Source organism: Festucalex cinctus, chromosome 3, assembly GCF_051991245.1.
Source record: "Festucalex cinctus isolate MCC-2025b chromosome 3, RoL_Fcin_1.0, whole genome shotgun sequence".
In the NCBI taxonomy this organism is placed as follows: domain Eukaryota; kingdom Metazoa; phylum Chordata; class Actinopteri; order Syngnathiformes; family Syngnathidae; genus Festucalex; species Festucalex cinctus.
This window is the reverse complement of record NC_135413.1, coordinates 1801050-1823936: the sequence shown is the minus strand read 5'-3', so window position 1 is coordinate 1823936 and position 22887 is coordinate 1801050. Positions and strand designations below refer to the sequence as shown.

At 40.9% G+C, this 22887-nt stretch overlaps 5 protein-coding genes across 5 annotated transcripts in view; 3 read left to right on the top strand and 2 right to left on the bottom strand.

Annotated features, from left to right (window-relative positions):
* Positions 1–22887, top strand: part of chst6 (carbohydrate sulfotransferase 6) — a 136715-nt gene that overhangs the window by 99121 nt on the left and 14707 nt on the right. The window lies entirely within an intron of this gene.
* On the top strand, positions 15–1629 carry LOC144015437 (calcium and integrin-binding protein 1-like). The gene is made up of 7 exons (XM_077515459.1): positions 15–207; positions 527–561; positions 645–744; positions 860–1013; positions 1085–1203; positions 1279–1367; positions 1443–1629. The coding sequence occupies exons 1-7, from the start codon at positions 157–159 to the stop codon at positions 1462–1464; spliced, it is 570 nt and encodes a 189-aa protein (XP_077371585.1). The 5' UTR covers positions 15–156; the 3' UTR covers positions 1465–1629.
* On the bottom strand, positions 1440–4254 carry LOC144015436 (RCC1 domain-containing protein 1-like). Its single transcript, XM_077515458.1, has 8 exons — positions 3964–4254; positions 3682–3876; positions 3398–3563; positions 2747–2868; positions 2451–2555; positions 2204–2353; positions 1980–2009; positions 1440–1887 (listed from the first exon to the last, which is right to left on the bottom strand). Exons 1-8 carry the CDS (start codon positions 4160–4162, stop codon positions 1733–1735), a joined length of 1122 nt encoding a protein of 373 aa, XP_077371584.1. The 5' UTR covers positions 4163–4254; the 3' UTR covers positions 1440–1732.
* On the bottom strand, positions 4510–10842 carry LOC144015435 (protein unc-45 homolog A-like). The gene is made up of 19 exons (XM_077515457.1): positions 10692–10842; positions 10399–10591; positions 10082–10257; positions 9906–9995; positions 9641–9808; positions 8887–9055; positions 8477–8647; positions 8133–8304; positions 7735–8035; positions 7565–7659; positions 7311–7452; positions 7045–7185; positions 6269–6396; positions 6071–6137; positions 5881–5994; positions 5668–5783; positions 5341–5458; positions 5096–5251; positions 4510–5020 (listed from the first exon to the last, which is right to left on the bottom strand). Exons 1-19 carry the CDS (start codon positions 10713–10715, stop codon positions 4733–4735), a joined length of 2829 nt encoding a protein of 942 aa, XP_077371583.1. The 5' UTR covers positions 10716–10842; the 3' UTR covers positions 4510–4732.
* LOC144016605 (alpha-mannosidase 2x-like) lies at positions 12505–22437 on the top strand. Its single transcript, XM_077517945.1, is given in 8 exon segments — positions 12505–12658; positions 14260–15083; positions 16118–16375; positions 16480–16624; positions 17859–17939; positions 17942–18029; positions 18215–18342; positions 22235–22437. Coding segments are annotated over 7 exon segments (1035 nt in total). The 5' UTR covers positions 12505–12658; positions 14260–14951.

Genomic DNA, 22887 nt, shown 5'->3' with positions numbered 1-22887 from the left:
TAGCATATTGGCAGCTGCGTTTTTGTAGCCTCTCAACTTGTCTCAAGCATTAAAGGGTTAACATGAGGGTGGAAACGACAACACCGGAAGTAAAGTGTCTTGACAGGCACCACTGTTTACAAGAGAAAAGTTTAACATTTGGAAGCGCAGTTCAAGATGGGGACAACGGCGAGTCAACTTGGAAAGGATTTGCTCTCAGAATACCAAGTAAGTTGCCACATATTAGAAACCTAAAGGAACAGCCACGATGCCGTCCTGTCTAACGTTATACGGTATCGACGATTAACTGCCGAACACTTGTTTCGCCCAGCGACGTTAGCCAATTTAAGCTATTTTAGTGTAGCCCAAGCAGTAATCTAAACTTGTACTCCAATTTTGAATTTGAACTAGCAGTAGCATCTCATAATTCTGAATCCGACGTTGTCTTGCTTGTTGGAAAGTAATATGTTATCACCATGTAATTCATAATTTCCTTTTTGTTGTTGTTGTTGTTTGTTTTTTGTGATGACTGTCATTTTACTTCTAGGAGCTGACGTTTTTAACAAAACAAGAAATTCTTCTGTAAGTGTCCATATGTATACCACACGCTTGCAAAATTCATTCGGCAGTCTTTATATAACACATTATGTTGTGGCTATTACCAGGGCACATAAAAGATTCACAGAGCTGCTCTCGAAAGATGAAAAAGACCTTCCAAATGCCAGGGTGCCCATGGAGAAGGTCCTCACTCTTCCAGAACTTAAGGTAAAAAGCTAGAAAGTGTCAACACTCCTTATGGCAAAATGAGTTTCTGTTTCATACGGCTTGAAGGAAGTGCCCCAGTTTAACCGCAATGACCCTTGACTTATTGCTGTTCCAGTCCAACCCCTTTAAAACGAGAATCTGCCACGTCTTTTCAACATCTGAAGTAAAAGATGGAAGCCTCACTTTTGAGGACTTTCTCGATCTTTTGAGTGCCTTCAGTGACTCAGCTACACTGGAAATCAAGTCCCACTATGCCTTCCGTATATTTGGTAAAAGCTCGCACGTGATTGGTTCCCACATTCCACAAACATTATATTTGATGCTATGTTCTCATTCCTAGACTTTGATGATGATGGAACTCTTGACTCCGGTGATCTGGAGAAACTAATCAACTGCCTGACTGGAGAGACTGACGACACGAGACTAACCAGGGAGGAGATGAAACAACTCATCAATAACGTGAGTGAGGTCCCGCAATAGAGATAAAACAACAGACATGTAATAATACTGTCGTTTCTACTGGCTGCCATTTAGATTCTTGATGAGTCAGACATTGACAAGGATGGAACCGTTAACCTCTCAGAGTTTCAGCACGTCATTTCAAGGTCACCAGATTTTGTCAGGTGAGCACAAAAATCTAATTCTAAGTGAGTGTGTTTGTCGAAACAGTTGACTTACTTCCAAATACTTCTCCACAGTTCCTTCAAGATTGTGCTGTGAAGACAGACGTTGACTACCCACATTTATTATTGTTTAATCAGTTATAGTTATTCGATGTAAATTATCTATAGATTTTACTGCCTTTACTCATATGTATATCACCCACTTGTGATTTTTCAATCTCTCTTTATATTTCCATATTAAAAGTTTTACAAAAATCCACAATTTTCAACCTTTTTTTATTGAGCATATACTAAATCAAGTCTTCAAGTTACCAGTTTGTCTGATAGAGTGCAAAGTCGATGTATGACTATAGGAGAGGAAGAATTTAAGAGGAAGCTACTTCCTCCTTAACTACAGCAGCAAAAGTATTCCATGCCCCACACGTCACATCGACAACGTGCATCTGTTGTTCCCTGAAGAACTCCACACGACGTGGCTCATCTGAATAGGATGTCTCATATCCAAGCTGCCCGTATCGGCCTGAGAAAGGAAAAACAAGTGAGTTGCGTCTTGTGTTGATTTAAATGTACATTACAGTTGATGCCAATATTAAGAGTTTGAATCAAACTCACCCCATCCCCATGTGTAGAGGTCACCTGTGGCTAAAATGATATAGATCACATTGAAAACATGAGTTTATTCTCTTTGATTTCGTTAACAAGGTATACTCCATTACTCAAACTGTGAACAACAGACATCATATAAATGAAAAGGTTTGGTTATCACAAATTGTGATCAGCGTAATGAAGAAAAAAACTTTCCAATAACTATTTCATGTGGAAGTGAGATTTCCTACATGTCACTGCAGCTGTATGTCGGGAGCCACAGCCCACCGTCTTAATGTCACACGATGGAGTGACGTCCACTAGTGCTGGGAATGCCTGGATGGAAATAAACACTTCTTTGTCCATCGCTGCCTCTGGCGTGTCTTTATATGAAGACATGTCTGCAACATAACAGTTGAAATATAAATAGGTGTAGATATAGCAAGCACAAAAGAGGAAAAAAAAAAATCAGATTCAAATATTCTTGTAATGACCAACCTGCTACTGTTTGACTACTTTGATGCTTCTGTGCCCTCGCAGTCCGCGAGGGAAGACCAAGCTGCCCACTCTCATTCCACCCCCACACATACAGGTCACCGCCATCTGTCACCCAATACATTGATTTACCATTTATATGCATACCTGATTAAGCAAGGCTGCTTTATTTTATATAGTGCACTTCACAAGGTGCTTCAATGTGTTCCACATAGTACAATATTTCAAAACATTTTGTACAAAAATGTCATAGAATTTTAAACATTTAAAATTACACTGAGATTATGAGATACTCTTACCACTAATGCAGACAGTGTGCCACCCTCCAGTAGCCACAGAGCTCATGGTCATTCCCCAAAGTGCCTCCACTACCCTAGGATGCTCTTCGGATGAGAGGCCACCATGTCCTAACTGACCGTGACTGATTAAAAACAAAAACAAAAAAAACGTTCTAAGATTGTAATAAAGGTGTTATGTAGATCAGGGATGCCAAATCTTTATTGGGGCAAGGTACATTTTACAAGTACATGTGGGGGGGACAACAACAAAAACTCATGACATGAGATGGTGGATTACCAGGTTTGTCGACCCTCTGCCATGTAGTGGAAAACTGATGGTTGAAAATAGACATTGTAGTTTTTGGATAAGTGTCAGTGGGAATTACTGATTGCTCAAGATCAGTGAGTGCAAACGTGTGCGGAGAAGGTGTGCTGTGGGAAATTACCTGATTTCACTTGGTCAAAAATTTTAACCTTACTACAAATACATTAGCTTTGTTCATCTAATGTTGCCAGCAAGGTACATAATTATTCTGTATATCTACTTAGTATTTGTAAGGTAATATATATATACACACACACACACACACACATATACACATACCCTGACTCAATAGAGGCTTAGAAACACTGCTCTAGATGACCAAAAAGTGACAGGTGTGTGAGTGATACCTGCCCAGTCCCCATGTATACACAGCTCCAGAGGCACTGAGGAGAACGCTGTGCTCTGCACCCAGTGCCAGCCTGGTGGCCTTCAGGTGGGGAGATAATGGCCGGTAGAAGGGAGGTTTTGTGGCAATGTAGCCATCACAGATTAATGGCAGATCCAGTGACGCACCTGGAAGCCAACAAAATTGGATTTCAGTAAAGATTATTGCAACGTTGGGCCAAACACGCAAAGCAATCCAAAGGGTGGCGCTGTGGCGAATAGCGTCTTCCTTTAAACGCCACCTGACCTGCAGCGCCATCGGGTGGAGTTTTGACTTCCATACTCCATACTGGGGTCTTATTCTCGTTGTCTAGGTCCCATGACTCAACTCTGTCTGTAAAGGCGAGGATTAAGAAAGACTCCCCAACAATGGCGTCCGTGCACCCTGTCCCACAAATCCCACTGACAGCGTTGAAACCTGTCAAACACAAACAGCGGGCACCTGGCAACACAGCGAGGTTGAGCCATTATTTTGAGATTGTGATACTGCATAAGCATTTTTAAATGACACGTTTCATCTTTCGCTCACCATTCGAGTGAAGGGTTACTCTTCGACTCCAACTCGCTCGGAGTTCACTTATTTTCGAAATGCAGCTTCCGTCAACATGACACTTCAACTCTACTGGCGTTACCACGTTAACTCCATCGGCGGTGTCGTATTTATCAACAACACGTTCTCCTACACGTATCTGTCCAAATGCGTTAAAGCCGAAACCGAACCAGCGCATTAGAACCGCTTAGGTTACTGTGCAAGGACTGTGTGGATTCTGTGGAACAGTGTCGGGACTGTAGGCAGCCTTCCCGCAAAAGTTGCGCATGCGCATTCATAAACAGTCATCCCTGAAAGTGGTAGTGCGTTATTTTATTGTGCATTATGAATGTACAGAACTTGATCACACACACGGACGGGCAAAGTAAGTGCCCGTAAAAAATATTTTTGTACAAAAACTTAAAACACGCAGTGTCAAACGATTAACAATTTTCAAAGTGTGAAAAAGCAAGTATGAAAAGTGGACCATGATTTTTTTTTTTTTTATGCCATTGTATACATCAACATACATAAACATAATTGTGATAGTGTTAAATATAGCGCATTTATTGCAAACACTTAATGAAGCACGCATAAAAGCAGTGACTTTTTTTTTTGTGGTCATTTTCTTTACTAAATTTAGGAATTTTCTGGTCTTTTGGGAGCTTTGCAATTCAGACAAAACTGAAGACCAGCAGTGGAAATGGCTGAAGTGTTTAGGTACTGGATATTGCTCTGATACTGACAGGATTCACACACTGGAAGTGATTCAGGCTTTAGTTCCTTCAGGCCTTTCCTTTCCCTCTCTACTCATGATGATGCCGTACTCTATTGCCTTATCCAGGCAGGTCTGAGCTACGTTTGAGGCTGGTTCTGGTTTTCCCTGTCCTCTCTTTGTCAAGACAGACAAAATCTCCAGGATTTCACTCTCAATCAGTGTTTCTGCCAGACTCTTCTCAGCTTGCATCATGTTACAAACGATGACGGATCCGCGATGGCGCAAGTCAGATATTTCACTTAGCAGCAGTGCCTGCAGGATCTCCAGCCAGTGGGTGGTCTGGAAAAACAAAAACCAGGAATCATGTGAGCAGCAATGCTAAGTGCAACGTGGATGTAGAGGTGACGGACTCACAGTTGTGGGGATACGAGCACAAATCTCAGGCTGCTCAGCAGTCAGCATGGCCAGTGTTCCTGCAGCAGCTCTTCTAAGCCTTTCATCGTCCTCGCCACAGTAGAGGACAAGCAGCTTCAGGCGATCACTGCCAGTGGCAAAGTACAGCTGTTGCACCTGACCGTACACATCAGGGCAAAGCCTCCATTAGGATTTCCAGTTCAGATTTCAAAAAATGCCTCTGTATCACAGATTGTATGCCAAACCTCTGTGCTCAGGATAAGGTTACACATGCACTCTGTGGCAGCTGCTCGGACCAGGTCGTGCTCCTCAAACATGTAGCCTTCAATTTTTGGCACAGCCTTCTCTTTTATTATCTTTTGTCTGTGAGCAACAAAAGCAGCAACACAAATCATATCAGACTTTGTGTAATACTACACTTGAGAAAAAGTTATGACCGTACAGAAATAGTTGAGATATACGTATTTAGAAATTCATGTGAAGAAAAAAAGGGCATAAAACTGGATTATCTGTATGAGACACCATTTAAACCATGCGACTTTCTTAGGAGAGACTTCCCCCTAGTGGCCAACCTGAGTCTCTCATTCATTCCGGCCAGGTTCGTCAAAGCCATAAGTGCCTCAAAGTTTTGTAGCAGGGTGCAATGAAGATTTAAGAGACTGACAATGGGGCGCACAACTTCATAAATCTGAAATAACAACACAAGATGACTTTAACACCAAAAAAAACTATATATTTTTAAAAGCAGAGTACATTAGTGGATTATTTTTTTTTTTTTAACTTACCCGTTCTCCAGGAAAGGCAATCTCTGGATTGGATGTGATGGTTATTTTGGAAAGTGCTTGTGCTGCTTTAACTTTTCCTACTTCAGTGTTATCAGATGCAAGTGGGATGAGAGCCTATGGCGGAAAACAATCAACATAAAGTACATTAACCCTCCAGTAGGGTTCATATAAGCATATCAGTGTCATGTACCTTTCCCCCTCCTTGTGCCACTACAGTGCCTCTGTCTTCCTGTCGCTCCACCAAAGCCAAGAACACCCTTTTGTGAAACAGGGAAAAACAGACCGAGTAAATGTACAAATGGGTGCTACAAAGAAAAAGACCAACAGGGAAAAACAGACTGAGTAAATGTACAAATGGGTGCTACAAAGAAAAAGACCAACTTCCTACCTGGCAATACATTCTCTGCAAGCATCTGTGAGAACCGGACTCTCATGTTTGACCATACACACTAATGCAGAAACCACTCCAGCCTCCAGCAACTTTATTAGCCTCTTCTCTACATAGGAAGCTGCATCCTGATAGATCAGATAAGTATCACATGGTCTTGTTTTACAGAATAAAACTGATGTAATAATACACAGTTAAAGTGTTGGATCTATCCAGCTTAACAGATATTTCAGGAATGGGGTATATGCCACGGAAGAGGCGGGACTGTTTTTGCACATTAGTTTGTTTCCGGTTCGATTTGCGACGTGTGGGTTGTGTCCACAAAAAAATAAATATATATATATATATAAATAAATAAAAATACAATAAAATAAATAAATTATGCCCTGCGATTGGCTGGCAACCAGTCCAGGGTGTCCCCCCCCTACTGCCCAGAGCCAGCTGAGATAGGCGCCAGCACCCCCCGCGACCCTTGTGAGGAATAATCGGTCAAGAAAATGGATGGATGGATGGATGAAATAAATAAATTATTCTATATATAATTATAATAAGTATTATTATTATTAGTATTATTATTTTTGGCTTTTATTCATTCCAAAATCAACAGACATCCAAAACAAATACTTGTGCTTCCAACTTTGTGCCCCTAGGTTGCGCGTTTGCAACCCAGACCGGAAACAAACTGATGTGCAAAATCACGTCCCGCCTCGTCCGTGGCATATACCCCACAGAAACGGACATGGATACCCACTTTAAAAAGGGTATTGGCGCGTTACCTTTGGGTGCTCCTCCGGCACATGCTGCTTTGCATACTTGGCCAGCTCCACCATCTGAGGGTCAGGCTTTTCCACCTCATAGCTATTGGTGCAATTCACCAGAGTGGAGCCTACAGCAAAGAGCACTGTTTTGTCCTCAGACTGCAAGAAAGAAAAAAAAAAGGCAAGGCCACTCACCCCAAGAGGATTGATACTATATGTGTAGTATTCTAGTTGCACATACAAGTACTATGAAAGTGACATGCTAAAAATGTGTCAACTCAAACCTTTGCTAATTCAAACATGGCCTGAAGAGCATTCCTGTGTTCGACCAAGTCCTCTTTCACATCAGCATCAAGGGTGAGATAGGCAAGACCTTCCACGGACCACCGACGGGATGTAGAGGGCAGAGCCTCATTACAAAGCCACCTGACAGGGAAGTATCCATCAACCACCACTTAGCTGTTTTCCCCTTCCAACAAGTTAGTCCTACACTATATGTACCGTCAGTTGGAAAATTACAGTAAGCAATCATACATACTTCCTGCACTGCTTGGATAGCTTTAGTGTTGATCCTTCCGCAAACTGCTTCATGCTGAAATCGGTCCCCCCTGCTGATCCAAGCTTGCACAACCCCTGGATAACCACCAGAGACCATTGATAGTTTCATTCTACACGTAGAGATGATCACAGCTACAAAAACTTTCTTACCACCAGGGCTCTCACACGTATCCTGTCATTCTCACTTTTCTTGTACAGGTCCTTGAGAAGCGCTACACCTTTGGCTGTGATCAAGGAAGCCCTCTTAGCTTTACCTGCTGCATGAATAAGAGCCTCCACTGCTACCTGCTGGTGGATTACATCTTCCGAGGCACACAAGGATATAACTGCATTCATCATTCCTGACATCTCCAAGGTTCGGTTGCCAACGTCACTTGGCCCTTGGAGGAGCACAGATACGGTCTGGATGGCTCGCAGCTTGGCTTCAAGGCCCGTTTGGTTAAAGTGTTGTCTAAAAAATATAAACAGCAATAGTTCAAGGAAGTTACAATTATGATGGATAGACCAAACAGTTGAATTATTTTGCGAAACCTGGGTGATCAACTCACTGAACGTAGTCTTCACACAGTTTGTTAAAGTTCTCCCTTTCCTTGTCACTTCGAAGATCATCATAAAGCTTGCTAAGCAAGACTGAGCAGCTCATGTGGGAGTTCTCTGTAAGTGTTGGCCCGCCTGAGAGCTCAGGCACTGATGCAGCCACCTCCAAAATCATCTTCAGGCCTACAAGAGGAATTAATGGATCAGTGTAAAGACATGGCACTACAAAAATAGCAACTGCCTTAATTTTCTGTTGGCCAGCATAAACACCTATTTCCTCATCTCTTATTAAAGCAACGAGACTCATAATTGTAAAATGTAATGTCTTCATACAAATACAATTCTCAGGACATACCCTGGTCTATGACCCATAGTGTCAGGGAGTTGTCTAGGTTCTTTAAGGACTTGCAGGGTACATGTTTGACGAGAAGATTGATGGCGTTGTCTCTGCCAGGTCCTGACACATTTGATGCTGGCAACATCTCCAAGAGGTGACGCAACATTGAGCGAAGCTCCTTGGATGGTTCTGTTTTAAAATCAAAACAGCCAAACACTGAACGTACCTGAGAGAAGACACATCACCTATACTGTTTTTTTTTTTTTTTTTTTTAATCTTCACAAGAAGTTTAAATATTATGCGGGTATTGTTTCAAGTAACAGCTTTCTGTACTCCTGTTTGGGTTCTCACATTTCCTTTAAAATTTCAAGTCGAATTCCAAGAATCAAGACAAGTATTTCATGAAAAGAAAAAAAAGGTAAACTCACCAGGAAGTATGGCTTCTTCCTTTCCCCTGATCTCCCTCTTCATGCCCTCTGTGAGCGCCTCAAACATCACCTTCAGCAGGTGGCTGGTGGCCAGAGAAACAGCGGAGCCACCTGATCCCATTACCGCACACAGTTGCTCCATGCCCAGCTCATTCACTATTGCCATTGTCTAAGAATAAAACCATACATTCCAAGATTAAGAACTGAAAGGCAAAATTTCCTGGATAAAGTAGATGGGTATTGTCTTTGAGTAATACGGATAAATAATGTTAATTCATTATCATCAACAAATTAGAAATACACCATCATAGACATAGCCAACAGCAATAGACTGTAGGTTTTTCTAGATTTCCTCATGCAGTTGAAATTGTTAGTGAATTGGATAAGATGTTTAAAATATTGGGGTACAGTAATTGATCTGCTGGTAAAAATGTTGTCAAAGTTTAGTATAATACTTGCAAAAACAACTATATCTTGCTGGGATGAGAGCATGGTACAAGAGTGGTTACTAGCTTGACTGCCTCAGCGTCAAGAGGTTCTGTGTTCAAATCTCAGCACATACTGGGTGGCGCTTGCACATGTGTTCTTCCTGTGTTTGTTTTCTCCGGGAATTCTGGCTTTCACACACATTCCAAAATCATGCTTCTTGAATTAACCAGAATCAATTGTCCATTGGTGTGATTGTTAGCCCAGAGTTTAGCCCAACCTTTGCACCAAAGTCCACTATGAATGGATGTAAACATTTTTGACTTACTCTGGACTGATGTTCTGTACACAAGCCAACCAGCGTCCTCAGAGCGGAAAGGACAACTTCCTCCTGCTTTGAATGAAGAAGTTGGTCAATCAGCCTCACGCCATCGTTACGGAAGATCTGCTCAGCTCCTGCGTCTTCTCGAGATAACACCACTAGATTCTGTGCAGCCTGAAATCAGTTAATTGACCACATTATTTGAGCAGAGCTAGACTACGAGATTTTTTTTTTTAATCTTTTGTCTTCTTGCCTGTGAGGGCAAACATACCTTTTGTCGGTCAGAATCATTCACAGATGCATCTACAAGAAGTGAGAACATCTGTTGCACACGTGCATCTGTTGAGTTTGACTGTAGCAACTACAAAGATAAGATTTAAGAAAAAAGGCTGATAAGCACTTTTTTTTTTTTAATAAGATCACAAATACTCACGTGCATTACATCACCTTCTGCTGGATCTGTGCCGCCAGCTGTCTAAGGAGATCTTGGAAGGCTTTGTTTTTGGGCTCTAACTGGGCACACCTCTGTGCATCCACAAATGCCTGGTCAAGACGTCCAAGTTTCTGGAAAGCCTGAGCCCTCCGAAACCTGGCTTTCACATCACTTGGGTCAGTATCGAGAGCTAAAAGAACAAAGAAAGGCATGTAGTACATTTTAAGGAAACTACTTGTAATTTAGACATGTCCAATACATTTTTCATAAAGTATAATCAAATAAAAAACATCTCTCGATATTACACCATGCACAATGAAGAATATATTACATTTGGAGGCATCCGACTCTGCCTTGTCATAGTCCTCTAGTTTCAAGTAGCATGCAGAGCGGTTGCGGTAAAGTACGGCGCTTTCTTGTCTGCTGTCACTCAGCTTCAGTGCTCTGGTGTAACAACACACGGCACCTTGCAAGTCCCCGGCCTTGAAAAGGCTGTTCCCCTCTTCCCTCAGGACTGCAGGACCCTGAAGAAAAAGAACGAATGGTCAAAACAATTCAACAAGAGCTCAAAGTCACAGATGCTAATCGAACAAATGCGTCTGCAGTTACGTGTTCCATTGTTACCTTCTCATTTTCTGCCTCGCTCATCTTTAAGTTGTTCCACACAGTTTGGCGTTGGGTATATGACGAGTGATTCAAAGTTACTCATAAAAATGACTAGTAAACACCGCTAAGCTACTCACGAACGAGCTACACTTCCGGTTTTGTGGCGCGAAATGATGACGTCCATTGCCAAATACGCCCCCTCCTTGCGGCACATTACCATAAAAGGAAATCCCGAGAGTACGCTGTAGTTTTTTTTGTTTTGTTTTTTAATAGTTGTTTAATTACGCATACTGAAATGAAATTTTTCACACAATTACAGATGTTTACACTCAAAGAGCAAAACACCTCTCCAGAGTTGCACAATAGGCACAGACTCAACTTCACACTTTTTGGAAAACATTAGCAGTCAGTGATTTGCAAAAATCTACATGCCTCTGAAGCTCAATATAAAATACAATCAAACTACATTTTAGTGATGAACGTGTGTATATTGTGTTAGTGATTAGACAGTTCTTGGGAAATATTGGGTGTGCCTGTGTAACTGCCATCATGTGAGGTGGGGATCACTCGAAATTAGGCACCTTTTTTCCAAGACACTTTATGAATTTAGCTGGTTTCATCCTCTCTTCTTCTTTTTTTTGTTTTTTTTTTGTTTTAATTATCTCACCAATACTCCATATGAGTAAAATCAAAATCAAATCGCCCACAACTTAAGGAACAAATGATGCCATAGTGCATGAACATGTTTGGCAGTTGACATATGAGACGAGTGAGGATAAGATGTCCAAAGAATGGATGGGTGAATTAGGATCAACGTAACCCTATACATCGTAAATCGAACAATGACAGTTGCTAGCGGCGCTAGACGAACGACTTACCACATTATCATCCGATAGGACCCCGAACCAGTCATGTGGTTCATTCAAGTTAATGAACCTGCTTCATACGTCATATGTAAAGTGATTTGAAGCAAGGTGCGAAACAGTGCTTCAATGGAAATTTACGTCATTGCTTCGAAGCTTGCTTTGAAGCTTCAAATCCGGGTCAGCCTACCATCACAAGACTCAGCAGGTGCTTAATTTTATGTATTTGTTACTCATATTCAGGGCTGGACAGGCCTTCTGTCATACAGGACAGATGCCCGGTGGGAAAGCCTCTTTTGGGGATGATGCAGTGCTTTTTAATTATTATTTTCCTACATTTCACGCAAGAGACTGGCCTACAATTTAGAGGAACTAGTCCGATAACCCAGTTTGAATAAAGATCGCAACCTGAAACATCATCAATAAACATCAGTGGCAGAACTACATGCTAGGCAGGAGTTGGGCTGCGCCAGACTGGGCCGGTAGTGGGCCTAAGTCAAAATGCCAGGGCCAAATTTTTGCCCCAGCTGGGCCATGGGTTTGCTGATGTCTTCGAAGTTACAGAAGAATGTCATGTCGCAATACTTAGTTGCTTGCTGAGAAACCTAATGTTTGTGTACATTGGTAGTTTTGTTATGCGTTAGTCCAAACACTGCCAATAAAACACAATGGGGTAAATGCCACGGACTTCCGACTTCTAGGTTTCTACGCATCAGCGCCGTTTCTGGCGACAACTGAGACAGATACACTCACACTGGCATCCGTCAACGGGAACGCGCTACCGAGGGGCAGAAAGTCGTAAGTGTAAGTATTGGGGCGCGGCCCACGAATCGCAAACCGGTAACGGAAACCAAGCTGATGTGTGAAGTCGGAAGTCCCGCCTCCTCTGTGGCATACTGTACCGTATACAGTTACCATGTGACGTCATTATGTCATGCGGCCGGCATTTGTTTGGTTGTCGTAGCAATTGACACTGCGCAATAATTTTCACTGACTGAACAAGTGTTCTTTTTCATAATGTGGTACTGTGATTGTTTCGAATTCAGTATATGAATGTTGTACTAACAAAGCTGATGTAACGTATAAGTTGGGTTTTTATTCCATTCCAATGAGAACATGAAGGTGAGGAAGAATATGCATACATTTGCAGCACTCTAATCTCCGCCATTCAAATGAGGGCTTTGGTAGCCAAACTTAAAAGAAAAAAAAAACAAAAACAAAAAAACGCTGCCTCATTTGACTGTTCACCAGCCTGCTTAAAGGCCACAGGCACAATTTTTGATATATTTCCCAAGAACGTGATTGTAGGCCTCATTGTATTTTACATTGAGTTTTCGTGTGTGCGTGTGCATGAACGTGAAGTCCATGTATAGGAATTGTCCATAAAGGAAGGAATTTTGAGTCGTGTGTCGCCTTATAGTCTAGTTCCAAACATAAAGTATCCAATTACTAAAAGGACAATGATGTTCGAGGCTCGAGCTGTACGTCTTCAAAGCCGTTTCGTGATTACTATAGTGTCGATTGTCGAAGCAACAACGGAAAGGGAAGAGGTTGTACTTATTTTGTTTTGTTTGCTGCAAGCAAGCAGCTGAAGCATTCGACCAATCATCGTAGTCCCCTCCCACAAGACTGTGCAGCTGCTCGACGACGCTAGCTAGCTAGTTAGCTGCTTACGCTAGTTGGCTGCTCTGGTCGGTTAGCTGTCAGCCTGACTTGCCTGTAGCCGGAGGCACACACATACACGCACAATGGCGCTCCCCGCTCAAGATCCACTCTCCTCATTGACAGGTAACGTCAGAATTCTTAAATGTGTTTTAGAAAGGTTACGCAAGAATCTATGCCCGGGGTTAGACGAAAACTAATAGCTTAGCCCGGGCTCTTCAGTCGTATTGTTTTGTTTGAATGCCACAAGCCAATACTTGTAATGGCAAACACACTTAATGTGCTGTCGACTTATTAAATGTTCGAGTCCATTCAAGCTCGTACGTCGGCGGACTGGGCCATTTTATATTTGTATACCTTGTCACTAGCGCTAGCTTGTTACACCTCGAGTTTTGCATTGATGGCACATTAATGTTGCTGCTTGGGATTCATTCAGCAGTTGTGTGTGTGCAATTACGATTCAAACGTTAACGTGTTGTAAGAAAATCGAGACAGGAGGCTCTGTTGTCAAACTAGCAGCCCTGTCTAGTCAAGTTAAATCTTAACAGAGGTGCAGCCGTTTGTCAATAAAGGAGAGATGTTTGGGGGTTGTCAACTTCTCATTGTTTACAGAAGCGATTGGGCAAGTTGATCAAAGTGAGTAAAGAGGATAACACGCGTGTACTTCGTACTTTACCAACTAGTCCGACGTTTGCCACTTTTGTGGTTGATACGTGTGACCAGTCAGCTTTGGCGGTCTGACATAATTGTATGAGCAAATTATGTCAAGTTTACAATGCCACCTCTCTGATCATGTTCGAATAGTCGCAGTCCAGAGAAGTGAGCGGATTAGTGTTGTGTTGGATTGCATTCAATGGTGAACTAGGGATATCCGTTAAGAGCTTAGGGGAAGTCCACCCGCCCCATCTGCTTCCTTATAGTTTTCCCTTTTCGTTTAGTTATCTTATTATTTTCTCACCACACTGTTCCTATCACATGTACAACATGCAAGCATGTTAGTTGTAATAGCCTGATTCCAAAATGTTGTGTATACCATTAATCTCTTCAAATTGTTTCAACAGCTAAGGAAGATTGTGTGATTTCGTCCTGGCCACTGTGATCAAGCACAGATCCCGACCCATGCTGGTATATTAAATTTGATGACACTGCTGTGAGGAGGACTTTTGTCTCCTGATTGCCTGAAGCTGCATTTGCAGAACCTGCTTTGCAGAAGACAAGTGTGCAGACTTGTTAAGGCAGTGAAGGGAGCGAAAGAGGGCTACACTGAAGGATTAGCTGCTGCTGCGGGAGTGGGGACTGGACCAGCACGTGGTGGCCCACTGGGAGTCACCTTATGCAGCAGGACACTAAGCTTCCTGTTGGACACCGCCTGTCTTTGTTGTGCTTGTTTTCTCTTTTCCTGCTATCTCATATATTTGGATGATTGAGCACAAGGGCCACTTTGAAGGAGCCCTCCGGTGGCTGTGGCCTGGCCAGAGCTGATGGACTTTTTGCCAGCTATTGCCAGCTATTGCTGATTTAGTCACTAAGGTCCCATCCACCGCAACCAACGTTAGTGTGGTCACCAGTATGAATGGGGGCTGGAGGACACATTTGTGAGGAACTATACGTGCTGATCAGTGATTATGCTTTTTTTTTTTTTTTCCCCCGATGAAGGGTTGTTTTTCATTTTGAAGCCTGTTTTTCTCAGCATTAGTTGAAAACTCAGCTGCAGTTCTTGCAGAATCTGTAGAAAAACCTGCTCGAGAGGAAGATGAAGCTGAGGAAACAGGTGACCGTGTGTGGAGGGGCCATCTTTTGTGTGGCTGTGTTCTCACTCTATCTCATGTTGGACCGCGTCCAGCATGACCCTGCAAGGCGACAAAATGGTGGAAACTTTCCACGGGTAAGAATGAATTCATAAGGCTATCTTGTCTTTTGGTTTTGTTACATGATTTATTTTGTACTGGGGATGCACGATAATGCTATATTCAACCGATAAGATAAACCAATAATTTAGAAAGGGCGATGTCGATAACCGATAAGTAAGCCGATAATACATGAATACAAATATAGTTTCAAATATACAAATATACAATATTATACAAATATATTTTCAAGTCTTAATTTGAGTTAATTAATAATTTCGAGTTTAAAGCGCCATGAAGCTGAGTAACCCATTTTGAGTTTACCAAAACAAAACAGTCATGTTTTAAAAATGCAATAAAAAAAAAAAAAAGGTATAGAAATAAAAAAAAAGGGGAACATTTTGGGGAGACACAGTGAAGAAAGCCACACTTGCGACTGCCATATCGCATCTTCTGTGAGCGTGAGGTCATGCGCATTATGACTTCACAAATATGCAACACTACCATAGAAAGGGGAGGGGTTGTGGAGTTGGGCACAATTTGAGCCACAAACACAACAAATGGACCAACGTGGCATGTCTGTTATCGGCAGATTTCTTTATTATCCCGTATGTCGTCAAATTGATTGATAATTATCTGTGGATTTCTTTATTATCTAGTTTATGTTTGATGTCAAACTGGTCTATAACTGCCGATAATTATCGGCCACCGATATTATAGTGCATCCCTAATTTGTACTACATTAGGCTTTCCCCATAAAGGGTTAACCCTTTATGGCCCACCAGGCTTTCCTTGCCCCAAGCTCTCCCCCCAAAACAATAATGTAGAACTTGTGAAATTATTATTACATATGTACGGTATATAATTTGGGCATTTCAGAAAAAAAGATAGTCTAAATAAAATAATAGGTCGTCTTATGCGAGTTGCCTCTTAGTTACGCTTTTCTTTTCTTAGCGGAATTTGTTTGTTGAAATTCAAATTGTGAGACCTATGGTGGTTTCACTGGATATGAATTTGGTTTGCCGATTAAATCCCAGTTTCCTTTTGTTACCTTATTCTTTGTATGTTATAGAGCCAAATTTCCGTCCTGCAGAACCGGATAGAGCAGTTGGAGCAGCTCCTGGAGGAAAACCATCAAATCATCAGTCACATAAAAGACTCTGTGATGGAGCTCACAGACACAGGAGCAGTGTCTCCCAGTGGCCACCTGCCCTTCAGGAGTGCCAATGGCTCCTGGATCCTTCCCTTTGACGGCCGTCTCACTTTCCTGGCTGTCAAGCCCCAGGACTGTCAGTTGGCTGCAGGCAGTCACAGTCAGGCAGACGTTCAGGTTAGATTCCTGCAATTTTGACAAACGCATACGCGTCAGTGCGTTTAGTTAATGTCAAATTAACTTGTTTTTGTGTGACTGTTATTTTATGTATCCATTTTCAGATGTTGGATGTATACTCACTCCTCAAGTTTGACAACCCGGATGGTGGTGTGTGGAAACAGGGCTTTGACATAACTTACGATGCTGATGAGTGGGACAAAGAACCCCTGCAAGTGTTTGTGGTCCCACACTCTCACAATGATCCAGGTGATCACCTCAAGCACACATGCACTAAAACAAAGTCATTTCTTGAGAATAAATTTCCCGTCCTCTACACATGTGACGTCATGTGCGCAGTATGTACGTGAAGAAGGGTGTGTGCATATCTTATGGCCACACGTGGCCGTAGCGATTCAAAATTCATTTTTCCTACATAAGAGGAGCTTGGCACTGTATTCAGTTTCTTAAATCGTTTTTTTTTAAATGACTCGCGCCAACGGCAACTATAGTCTTTAAATTAGCAATGTTAATTCCAGCACAGTGGAGGGAAGAGTTTTATTAGTCCTCAGAACAGCTAATAGTGTTATTTTCCTCATAATGCCAGCATACTTTAAAAATCTTGATACCGTAGATATTTTTATGTAAATGATGATTAAATAATGGTTTAATGTTATGTGCAGAGATGTCATTTGATTATGTGACTGTTTTTTTCGCCTCCAGTTTTTATTTATAAATTTTAGAACAAACTATGCACGATTCAAAAGACATTAAACTCATATTTTGAGGTAGAATTTTGGTGTGAACCTCGGCAACCATTTTGAGTTTTCCTGCAATGTATATAGTTCTCTAAGGCCAGTGGTCTGGTGCCCAATCTTTTTTGCACCACACACCACTTTCACATGATGACGAGTTTTGACGGGCCGTTGAATCCGCGATCCAACGAGATTTAGTCCTGTCAGCGTCATCCCCGCTAAGTAATCATTGTGGCTGCTAACTTTGACTTTCGAGGGGCTGCCCTGCCCTTAGTCAATGAGCTGCAATTACAGCTAGCTGGAATATATTTGGAATGCAAATGCGCACTGAGGCAATCAAATCTTATGCGCACATAACCACCAATGGGTGGCAATTCGGACTGTACGGATAATAAAATTCTAGCATTGTTTAAGCAACAACTCTAATGGGATTTAGACTTTTATTCTCTGTGTTTCACAGAAGCTGCAGTTAGCAGTGTTTTGAGAACAAGTAGCTTTCTTAAAAAAAAAAATTGCTACCGAATATTTATAAACTGTCATTCTTTGCAATGCCTTGAACTCAAGAGGGCATAGAAAGTCTGACTCTGCCAAATACGGTAGCTTTGTGGAAAGAACAGCTCGACTTTAATAAATCATGAGCCTTATTTTGATCATTTGCAGCACTTTTCTTCTCAGTGTTCTCTTAACTGTTTTTGTGGTGGGAGCAGAAAGGCCATCTATCTGACTACTACCAACTGTCTTCTTGTTAGGTTGGATTAAGACTTTTGACAAGTACTTCACGGACCAGACACAGCATATTTTAAACAACATGGTGGTGAAGCTGGCCGAGGATCCCGCAGGAAGTTCATTTGGTCTGAGATTTCCTTCTTCTCCAAGTGGTGGGAGAGTGCAGATGCACAAAAGCAAGAGGCTGCACGCAAGTGAGTCACTACTCTATGAAGTGCTCAATTTTTCAATTTCAACAGCTAAATCCAAAACTAGCCGAGATGGTGTTTTACACACCGACTCGTACGCACTGTCAGATTGTGGACATTCTGAAAATAGCTTGCTATTTGGTTTACGTATGTGATTTTTCTCACCTTTTGTAATCCTCTCTTTCCAACAGATTGATCCTCGAGGGACAGCTAGAGATTGTGACAGGAGGATGGGTGATGACAGACGAAGCCAACGTTCATTACTTCGCCATGATAGACCAGCTTATTGAGGGACATCAGTGGCTAGAGAGAAACATAGGTACATACCTAAATGTTGTATAGTCATTCCTTGTACTCCGAGATGGTTAACGTATCTCTTACTAATTAGACTAAATTTACAATAATCCTAATCCAGTCACTGTTCCATTATTAAAGAGACACTTCGCTTATTTAGCCCATTATAGCAATAAAAAGTGAATATTTTGTCTACTATTAATTTGATACTTTAATTATTTTTCACGTACAATTAGTACCTTTAAAAACATATTTTTGCAACTTGCTGTCGACTGAAAATGACATCACAAGGGCTCAGGTAACCAATCACAGCTCACATGTTTTCTGTGTTTGGTCATGTGACAGTCACAAGCTGAGCTGTGATTGGTTACCCGAGCCCTTGTGATGTCATCTTCAGTAGTGTTGTTCCGATACCGTTTTTTGGCCCCCGATACCAATTCCGATACCCAGCTTTGCAGTATCGGCCGATACCGATACCATGCCAATACCTTGTATTTTTATTTATTTATATTTTTTACTCAAAATGAAAAAGTTGTCCTGTCATTGGTTCAAAGTATTCAAGGGCCAATAGGATATCTTAGATCAGCATGAAGTGAACATGTCACACATCAGTGAATGTCGTGTACAAGCAAGACACAAGATGCTGCATCCAAAATCCTATATTAGCGATGGAATTAATTGTATCGGCATGTTACTTGTGAGTGATACAATACATAATGATCTGCAAATCTTTTTCAACCAATATTCAATTGAATAAGCTTTAGAGAAAATATACTTAGCGTTTAAACTGATGGAGGTTAATGTTTAATTGTTTTTTCCCTCAAATTTCTCATTTTAAATTTGATGCCTGCAACACGTCCTGAAAAAGCTCATACAGGGGAAACAAAAGACTGGGAAAGTTGAGAAATGTTCAAAAACTACCTTTTTGCAACATTCCACAGCTGAACAGGTTAATTGGAAACAAGTATGTTACAATTGGGTAATTAAAAAAATAAAAATAAAATAAAAAGGATCAGTTGTTCAAGCAAGAATTGGGCTCACCACTTCATTTGCGTAAACTAGTAGTCAACAGTTTAAGAACAAGTGTCAATGTGCAATTGCCAGGAATTAAGGGATTTCATAATCTACGGTCCATAACAGTATCAAAAGACTCAGAGAATCTAGAGTAATCTCTGCACATAAGAGGCAAGGTAAAAAACAAACACTGAATGACCGTGACTTAAAAAAAAACAAAAAAACTTGTCAGTTACCATATTTCATTGATACATCTACAAATGCAAATTCATGACCATGCAAAGTGAAAGCCATCTATCAACAACATCCAGAAATGCTGCTGGTCGGTTCCTCTGGGCCCAAGCTCATCTGAGATGGACTGACGCAAGGTGGAAAGTGCTGCGCAAGTCCACATTTCATATTGTTTTTATAAAACATGGACATCCTGGATGTCTTCCAGGCCAGATCAGCCCAAAGTCCAAAAGCCTGCATCTGTGATGATGATGATGATGATATGTGTGAGTGGGTAACTTGTACGTGTGAAGGTACTTCATGCTGAATATACAGGTTTTGGAGAAACATGGCAGGGCAAGGCAGCAACATCTTTTCAAGTAATGTACATCTTGCATATTTCATGAAGACAATGCCAAGCCACATTTCACACGTTAAAACAGTGTAGCTTTGTAGTAAGAGTGCGAGTACTAGATTGGTCCGCCAGCAGTCCAGGCCTGTCTCCACTGAAATTTTTTTTGTGTTTAAGGAAAGCAAAATATGACAGATACCCCGGGCTGTTGAACCACTGAACTTGTACATCAAGCAAGAATGCAGACAATACAAAGCTTCAACAATTAGTGTTTTCAGTTCCCAATGCTGATTGAGTGTTGGTAAAAGGAAAGCTGTTGCAGCTTTTTCACGTTTACATTGATGATGGCAAGCTGTCCAGGCCCAGAGGCAGAAGCATGCCCATACCCTCATTTATAAAGGGCCTCATTTATAAAGCTTACGTACGATCAATGAGGCCAAAACACTACGTACGAACATTTCTGCGCCAAAGGTGGTATTTATAGAAACAAAACTGAACGTGAAGCTTTATGCACCGCGGCCGCCACAAGTATCAAGTACAAGCATCTTTGCTATGAAATAGGGTTTTGTCATGCAAGTACAAGAAAGAAATGCGCGCGTCAGTCATAAACATTCACAATGCGATCCACGCAGCCGTGGTTCTGGATGAAGATCCATAAACAACACATTGGGAATATTAACAACAATAATAGGGCGGCCTATTTATTGCCTAATTTTGAGACAATTTAGTAAGTCTGAGTAAAGACAATAAAAGTGTAAGCGGTTTTAAGAAAGTGGATGGATGGATTATTTTATTACTATTAAATATATATATATATATATATATATATATATATATATATATATGTATGTATATATATATATATATATATATATATATATATATATATATATATATGTGTATGTGTGTGTATATATATATATATGTGTATGTGTGTGTGTATATATATATATATGTGTATGTGTGTGTATATATATATATGTGTATGTGTATGTATATATATATATATATATATATATATATATATATATATGTATATGTGTATATATTATACATATATATATATATATATATATATATATATATATATATATATATATATATATATAATTCTTATTATTTTAATTAGATTGTTTTTTTCCCTTCTTAAAAAAAAACTAACAAAATCTGCTACTGTGCGCCCTGCGGAGGTATTGCCACAGCTCGTCCTGCTTGCTTTTATTGGCCTTGCGTGATTTAACCTCTTCAATGAGGGTTTCAATGGCATCCTTTTTTTCTTTTTCTCTCTCTCTCCCCCTCCATAGGACCTATTGTTCACACAAAAATTTTATGTACGCATGTATGTATGTATGTATGTAATTTTATGTATGGTGAATTTAGCCTTCTTTCTTGCCTTTCATTGACCGTCCAAATTGTTTTGGTTTGGTGTTCGCCAACACATGCTGCTTATTAATACACAGATGAGTTGATTTCCATTGCCAAATATGGGGTGAAATAGGTGGACATGGGGCGGGGAAGGGCGTGGAATCTGCTGCACACACCAGTTGGATCGTGTGGCATTTATAAAGGGAACTTGTGTGCAGATATGCGTATGTGTGTCTACGCACGGTTTTATAAATCTCAATTTTTTTCTGCGTACGTGAGTTTCGTTCGTATGTACTTTTCTGCACAGGTTTTCACACACAGTTTTATAAATGAGGGCCCAGGTGTTGTGCGCGTTTATTCCTTGACAAACAATTCAACTTTGTTTTCATCTGTCCACAGTATATTTATAGCGAGTAGTGGTGTTGGAGTATCCAAATGCTAGCGTACAGCAATGTTTTGTTTATTTTTTTTAGACAGATACGGCATCCTCCTTTTGTTATCCCATGCACCCCATTGTTGTTGACATGTGGCAGTGATTTCTGTAAGCCTTAAGGTTTTTTTTTTTTGTTTTTTTTTATTTTTTTTTATTTTATATATATATTTTTTAAACCCCTTGTGCATTCGTACTGTGCTCTTAGTCATCCTTAAAGGACACCTACTCTTTGAAAGAGAAGCAAGAGTGCTGAGCTTTTTAGAGATACTTTTGTAACTTTCTCCAGCATTGTCAATGTTTATGCCTATGTGTCCCAAAAAAGTCCCCCAAATCACCAACGGTAAAGATCAATAGTGTAAAAGATTGTAAATATAATGTGAAATGCATGTCTGATCTGCAACTACAGGAAACATTAGGTTGAGGTTATTGCTGCCAGAGGTGAGACCCAGTTATGAAATCTAAAGGTTTACTTACTTTTTCCTCCCTGTCGAGTGAATGTTTACGTCATAAACAAAACTAGGAATGTTTTCTATTCTTTTACAGGGGTAACGCCCCGCAGCGGTTGGGCAATAGACCCTTTTGGTCACAGCTCCACTATGGCCTATGTGCTAAATAGGGCCAACCTGACCAGCATGCTCATCCAGAGGGTCCACTACTCGGTCAAAAAGCATTTTGCTGCCACACGCAACTTGGAGTTTATGTGGCGGCAGCCTTGGGGTGAGTATAGCACAGCCAGGACACCTTAGAAGGATCAACAGTCTTGTAGCTTTAGGGAGTTGAACTATCATTATTCACACGACTAATAGTAATGAGGAAATGTTCATGGCTAAAGATAATTAATGACCTACTGCCTACACTGGTCTTTTCATGAATAATGTTCAATTTGTACAATTTAAGTACTTTATTTTTTTTATTTTATTTTTTTCTAGAATAAGTGATGTTTTGAAACATACCTGGTCATTTTAAGGAGTCCATTCAAGGAAACCTCGGAATTTCTGCCCCTTGCTTATTTATTGAACTCTCCCTAGTTGACAATTTGTAATTTTAATCGACACCGGAGGGTTACCACAAGTTGTAGCTACTGCAAAATGACTGTTCTACGTGCAGCTGTGTACATTACTGTTGTGACATGTTGAAGTTGATGAAAAATGCTATCCTTTTGGAGTGAATACTGACACAGATATTCAGTATACTTT

What these genes read in the sequence shown, in the direction of transcription:
- LOC144015437 (XM_077515459.1), top strand. Translation starts at nt 157, where the DNA reads ATGGGGACAACGGCGAGTCAACTTGGAAAGGATTTGCTCTCAGAATAC. An exon ending in CTATGCCTTCCGTATATTTG is followed by an intron (nt 1,014 to 1,084) that starts GTAAAAGCTCGC and finishes TCTCATTCCTAG; the next exon opens with ACTTTGATGATGATGGAACT. An exon ending in TGAAACAACTCATCAATAAC is followed by an intron (nt 1,204 to 1,278) that starts GTGAGTGAGGTC and finishes GCTGCCATTTAG; the next exon opens with ATTCTTGATGAGTCAGACAT.
- LOC144015436 (XM_077515458.1), bottom strand. Translation starts at nt 4,162, where the DNA reads ATGCGCTGGTTCGGTTTCGGCTTTAACGCATTTGGACAGATACGTGTA. An exon ending in AAGTAGTCAAACAGTAGCAG is followed by an intron (nt 2,354 to 2,450) that starts GTTGGTCATTAC and finishes GTTATGTTGCAG; the next exon opens with ACATGTCTTCATATAAAGAC. An exon ending in CCTCTACACATGGGGATGGG is followed by an intron (nt 1,888 to 1,979) that starts GTGAGTTTGATT and finishes TTCCTTTCTCAG; the next exon opens with GCCGATACGGGCAGCTTGGA.
- LOC144015435 (XM_077515457.1), bottom strand. Translation starts at nt 10,715, where the DNA reads ATGAGCGAGGCAGAAAATGAGAAG. An exon ending in GTACAGAACATCAGTCCAGA is followed by an intron (nt 9,056 to 9,640) that starts GTAAGTCAAAAA and finishes TTTTATTCTTAG; the next exon opens with ACAATGGCAATAGTGAATGA. An exon ending in TGGCACAAGGAGGGGGAAAG is followed by an intron (nt 5,995 to 6,070) that starts GTACATGACACT and finishes TTTCCGCCATAG; the next exon opens with GCTCTCATCCCACTTGCATC.